At 43.9% G+C, this 6,000-nt stretch overlaps 1 protein-coding gene and 1 long non-coding RNA gene across 2 annotated transcripts in view; one reads left to right on the top strand and one right to left on the bottom strand.

Moving 5' to 3' along the window:
* Positions 1–2,146: 2,146 nt before the first annotated feature.
* LOC110346174 (uncharacterized) lies at positions 2,147–3,894 on the bottom strand. Its single transcript, XR_002390041.2, has 3 exons — positions 3,621–3,894; positions 3,048–3,369; positions 2,147–2,665 (listed from the first exon to the last, which is right to left on the bottom strand). It is a non-coding gene; the product is annotated as an uncharacterized LOC110346174 (long non-coding RNA).
* Lyplal1 (lysophospholipase like 1) overlaps positions 3,887–6,000 on the top strand; it is a 29,669-nt gene continuing 27,555 nt past the window's right edge. Inside the window, exon 1 of the mRNA XM_004867393.4 lies at positions 3,887–4,013. Coding sequence (XP_004867450.1) covers positions 3,920–4,013 — 94 coding nt within the window. The 5' untranslated portion in view covers positions 3,887–3,919. The remainder of the gene's footprint in view (positions 4,014–6,000) is intronic.

The raw sequence follows: 6,000 nt of genomic DNA, 5'->3' as shown, positions 1-6,000 counted from the left end.
AATGCAAAACTGTTTGTCTGCATGCCTAATGCAATTTCATTTGTCATTATTAGAAAATAGCAACTATCTGACTCAAAATGGCTAAATTTTCAAGTTTTTTTTACATCTTTAGAGCTCAAGACATATTGAAAGCCTGAAAAATGGGGAGGGGGTGATCTTGTTTTAGGGTTTAACTTCATGTAGTTGCTTTTTTCAGTCTAGAACTGAAGTTAGAGAGTATATCAATAACGGGCAGACAGACTGGCTAAAAGCTAAGAAGTACCAACCAAAATACTAGAAGATACACAAAAAGTAAAGGAATGTAGGAATAAAAATATTCCAGGGATAATATCCCAAGTGTAACAGGGCAAAAGATCAAGATCCACCAAAACAGAAGCACACAGCCATCTTGAAACTTAATTACATTTCAAAGTAGTACAGTCACATGAAAGGAATAAAACATTTTTGTTCAAGTTTGCCTACCAGATGGCATCTCTAAATATAGTAATCTAAAACCTTGTGTTTGTGCTATAAATAAATAAAGATGAAAGGAATAGCAACAATAGCTAAGTATTTAAACCACCGGAAATAAAAGAGCTCTTTTGTTAGGTTAGGAAGAACTTGGCTCATTCTAATAATGATTCTAAATCTGGGAAAGGTCATGTTCAAGGGGAAACTTTAAATTCCAACCTTCAGGTGTCCACCCTGCCTACCTGGCTGCTTAGACTGATGCTCATCCAGGGGAGAAGGAAAGCTGGAAGTAATACAAGTAGACCTGGGGAAAGCCAAGAAACCCAGGAATCTTAACAGAGGCTGTAAAGGGCTACAGTCCAAATTCCAGAAGGGCTTGAAGAGCTGGGATATGCCCTTCCTTATTCCTGAGAGCCAGTGTTTAAGAGTGGGTAACAATTAAGGACCTGGAATCTGCAGTCAGGACAGACCCCCTAGTCTACAAACTTGCAGAATGACCTTGAATCAAGTTCCTCACCTCTCAAAGCCTTGGTAGCAAGAGGAGGCAGTGACAGTACAGTTTCATGATAACAAGAATTTCTTGATGACAAGTCTTGCTCCTTACCACCGTAAGTGACATGAACGTCAGCTGTTATTATCAACAATAATGATCACCATCACTACTATATCATGATTTTCCCAATTTTTGCTATCTCAAAACCAGTTGGTGTTGTCTGGCAAGGTTTCCGCATAGTGAACTGAGTTCTAAGAGTAGCACTGTTATGGTTTAGATGTACAATGCCCGCCAAAAGCCTCATGAGTTCAGAGGTGGGGCATCTAGAAGGTGACTGGATCAGGGGGTGCTACATGCACCAGTGGATTAATCCACTGCAGAGTTCAGAGCTGAATGTGCTCTTAGGAGGTGGGGCCTGGTTGAAAGAAGTGGGTCATTGAGATGTGACCTAGAAGGATGTATCTCCCCATCCAAGCTCCTTCCTTCCTTCTCTGCTTCCTGTCCTGACAGGAGCAGTTTCCTCCAGCAGACTCTCCCACCATGCCCTTCCTGCCTTAGAGCCACTCAGTTATAGAATGAATACTATAAAAGCAGTGAGCAGAAATAAGCCTCTCCTCCTTTAAGTTGTGGGTATTGGTATTGTGTCCAATGATGGGAAACTGACTATAATGAGCACTCAGTCTTCCCTGGGGCATCTCCAAGTGGCTTCTCCTAGGAGCATGGGCCCTCTTCTCCCTTGGCTCTGAATGCCATCTAGGCCTCGCATGAGGAACGCAGGTCTAGAGACCAAAGTGCTTCCAGTAAGATGTGACCATCAGAGCTCAGTCCACTGCAGCCTATTCTCCTCAGTGACTTCACCATTTGCACTCTCAGTGTAGCTCTGGGGGCTTCTGAGAAACAACTCCATTTCTTTCTAATCTGATTAATGGTGTGTAGGGTCACTTGCTCTGATACCATTGGTAGGATACTGATGGTATAGAGCTTGTCTTAGCAACTAGCCCTTGATAGTAAGCAGTTTGGTCATTTCAGAGCAGAGCCAATACCCTGAACAAACCAAACATAACTTGTAATTCCTTAAATATGATGCAAGCGATAATGAAAGGAAGGCTGGTATTAATGGCTAAAGTTCTACTGGGTTGTTTTGTTGATTTTTATATGAAGAAAGAGCCACCTGCTAGGACTACAGTCTTAGAATAAGTTACATATGGTTAAAAACAATTACCTTTTTATTGTTTCAGAATTGCAGCAAAATATACACGTGACAGTTGATTGATTGCATCAAGTTGAGTAAGAGAAGCTCAGCTAAATGGGCTCAATTACACACCCTAGGGTGTGGAAGATCCATCCTAGGGTGGCTGTCGCCGGACGGTGTAAAGGGGAGATGGAGAAGGATCAATCTGCTTGTTTCCTTGGAGGAGCTCCAGGCTTCGCCCTCATTTTGGACGTCATCTCCTGGCTTCCAGTGCAGACTCTTCAGCTTCCAGCTCAGACTTTGCAGCCTTCCCATGTAAACTCTTCAGCCTTCCATCACAGACCCATCAGCCTCTTGATACCGACTCTGCAGTGAGCTCCAGACCTCCAACTGAATCCTTCGGTCTCCAGTGTGCAGACAAATCCTCTGCACTCTTCTACATCTGACTCTGTGAGTGGCCATTGTAAGCCAATCTTGTAAATTCATACATATATATATATATATATGTATATTTCATGTTATATCTGTTTCTGTAGTAAACAAACATAAAATTGACTATTTTAACCATTTTAAAGTGCAGTTCAGTGACATTAAGTACATTAAGAAAGTTGTGCTTCTATCACCATTTTCAGAAATTTTTCATTATACCAAACAGCAACTTTACATGGATTTTACAATAACCCTCCACTTGCCTTTTCCAACACCGGCAAGCACTATTTTCTACTTACTGACTCTATGAATTTGCCTATTCCAGATACTTCATATGGGAGACATAGTATTTGTCTTTTTACGTCTGGCTTATTTCATTTAGCATGTTTTCAAGATCAATCTATGTGGTAGCATGAATCAGGATTTCATCTCATTTTAAAGCTGAATATTTCATTGTAGATATACACCACACATATTACTTACCATTCATCTGTAGATGGACATCTGGTTTCTTTCTATCTTTTGGCTATTGTGAATAACACTGCTATGATCTGTTTGAGTCCCTTTTTCATTTCTTTGGGGATATATTCAGAGGCAGAATTGCTCGATCATATGATATTTCCATGTTTTACTTTCTGTAGAACCACGGAACTCTTTCCACTGCTGTCATATTTGATGTTCCCTTCAGCAATGCACAAGAGCTTCATTTTCTTCTCATCTTCACCGATATTTTCCACATTTTTTATAACAGCCACTCCAATGGCTAAGTATCATTACTGAAATGGGTCTGCTTTGTTAACTATTCCTACAAAAAGTCACAAAGAGGAATTATTATACAGCTAGTTACCCTGCATGTGGAAAGCTGCAAACATCTGATCTGAGTCTCAAAACGGAAAGTAAAATATGGTGATATGTTATGTTTCAAACACAACACTGATATTTCTTCAAATAAGAACGTAAACCTGACTTTTAAAACTGCTGTTAAAAATCTTACAGCAAATTCCTGGAATATAAGTAGATCCGTAGTAAGGACCATAGTCTATAAGAGGCTGATACCTGTGAATGCCTTTCTTGGCAAGGCCAAACTCTTACTGAAGTTAGAAATACCTTACACTTGACCCTAAACATTCAAAGATTTCCAGAGGCTGTCCAGTTTCCGCTGCGCATGCGCTGGGATCTGCGTGCCAGCGTGCAGACGTACGCCTGGAGATGGCTGCGGGAGGTGGAGTTAGGGACAGTGGGGGCGGGGCCGAAACCGGAGCGGGCGAGGAGAGTACCATGAGGGGAGGGGCCGCCAGCGGGGGCGGAGCTCGGACGGCTGGCGCGGGGAAGGGGCGGGGCCAGCCTCTTCGGCGATGGCGGCTGTGTGCGGCTCGGGTCGCCTGCAGCGCTACGTGGTGGCGCCGTCCCGGAGACACAGCGCCTCGCTGATCTTCCTGCACGGCTCAGGTGCACCGCAGTTTCACGCGCTGTTTCTGGCAGCTGGGGAAGCGCCCTCCACGGCGTCCCCGTGTTTCCGAGCGGTGGCGAGGGCCGCGTGGCCTGGCGGGCCGCTGGTCGCAGGCCCTGCCCCAGGCCGCAGCCCGCTAGTCTTCCTCGTCCCTGGGCGGGCACTACCCGGTCTGCGTGCACGCGGGCGTCCTCTGCGGGGCAGCCCGTTACCTGTGCCTGGGCGAGGGGATCCTGCCCTAGAGGCACACGGGTGTTCAGGGTCAGCTGCTAGAGATCCGTGCCGTCGCCTCCTGCACGGTTGGCCCTGGCCTTCTGTGTGCGCCTCCCACCCTAAAGTGGGGCTTGGGATTCGCAGTTACCCTGAGAACCTCCCTGTGCCGGGCTGCAGAGCTTCCCCTTCGTTTTTCTTGGGACCCACCCCTTCCTGCTTTCGCCTTTCACCCTCCCTGCCTCTGTTTAGAAAGCCTCCAAGATAGGGCACTGGGTCTCTTCAGAGTCCCCAGGGCAGGGCAGGCAGGTGCATTCGCCTTCCCCGCATGCCCGGCGCTCTACGCAGGCCGTGACTACAGCCACTTCCTTCCCCTACACTCAGTAGCTCCCGCATAAGGACCCTGCTTGTTTTAATCTTTCATCCGCAGTGCTTGGTCCAGGCTAAGTCCCCAGGTAATATTTTTGTTTTGTTAAAAAAAAGATACAGGCATGTCCTCAGGGGGCTCACTTTAATTTAAAAACAAAAACAATTCAATTTAGTTTGAGTCAGCAGTGAACAGGAGATCAGAAGATGGTCCATGATTTACTGCCGAGTGGACAGTAAGGAAGAAAAAAAAGCCGTGGTCAGGCATTAAGGCATTTGGAAGATGAAGAGTGTCAGGTTTTTCTGTGGGCTTCAAGGAGGTGGTGATCAGGGAGAACTGGATGTGAGCAGTAGTGGGAGTATCCTCCTCCTCCTTTGGAAATGAGGCCAGGAAGGCCTGCTAGCTTGTCCAGGGCCACTTGTCTATTACTATGAGTGGTGATGAAACTAGGGATTGAGCCCCAAACTCTGACTCGGAAATCAGTATTCTGGTATGCCAAGGCGAAAGGCCCTGAACTAGGATGAACATGTTGGAAATCCAGAAGAAATGACAATGATGTTTAAAGGGCAAGACCTCATTGATGAAATAGCTTTAGGCAGTGAGATGTTGAAGATAATAGAAATCCTTTCCAACTGGGAGACTGGGAGCACCATTCAGGGCTCCAAAGGTATTCATTTATAAGAACCCAGAAATTCCCCGATACTATACCCTTCTATAAATAGATTTATTAGTTCATATTATGTTTAGTAAGAACTAGGTGTTGTTCTTTCCCTGGAGCACTTTGCTTCAAGTTGGCTATCTTTACTCCTAAGTTTCAAATCAGTGACATTTTTAGAAGTTGTAATGCATGTCTCTGAAACCCAAACACATACATTTATATCTATATATTTATATATTTATGTCTATATGTTTCCCTTTGTACTTGGACAAATAATTCTGATTATGCAAGTACTACATGAGTCTAACATATCTTAATCTCTATTGAAGGATATAAAACTTACTGAGAATAGGCTTTTTTCAATCAAGTTTCGAGGCTGATGATTTACATTTGACTTTAATATATGTGATTATGTTACAGGAGGTGCTTGTCTTCTGGTTAACCCAAATATGAACAAATCAGTTTTAATAGTTGCACCATACTCTGGCATAAGGGGCTAGCTTTGTTAAAAGTGGATTTTGTGAATGGATGGATGGATGGATGCTGTATTGTAGCATTTAGTCTTAATTTTTGATACTGAAGAAGTGTGTTTAAAGACTTTGTTTTGTTTTGTTTTTTTAAATCTTAAAAGGTTGGGGTTCTCATCTAGATTATACGAGCAGTAGAAGAACATACAGGAATGTCAGTTACATATTGCTGACTTAATTTGAGCTTTTCCTACTTGTTTCCTACTTCTTTTAGGATGATGAAA

The sequence above is a fragment of the Heterocephalus glaber genome, unplaced genomic scaffold, assembly GCF_053883595.1.
Source record: "Heterocephalus glaber isolate CG9 unplaced genomic scaffold, H.glaber_assembly_v1.0 deba00001067, whole genome shotgun sequence".
NCBI lineage: Eukaryota > Metazoa > Chordata > Mammalia > Rodentia > Bathyergidae > Heterocephalus > Heterocephalus glaber.
The sequence above is the reverse complement of the archived record's forward strand: the minus strand, read 5'-3'. Positions and strand labels throughout refer to the sequence as shown.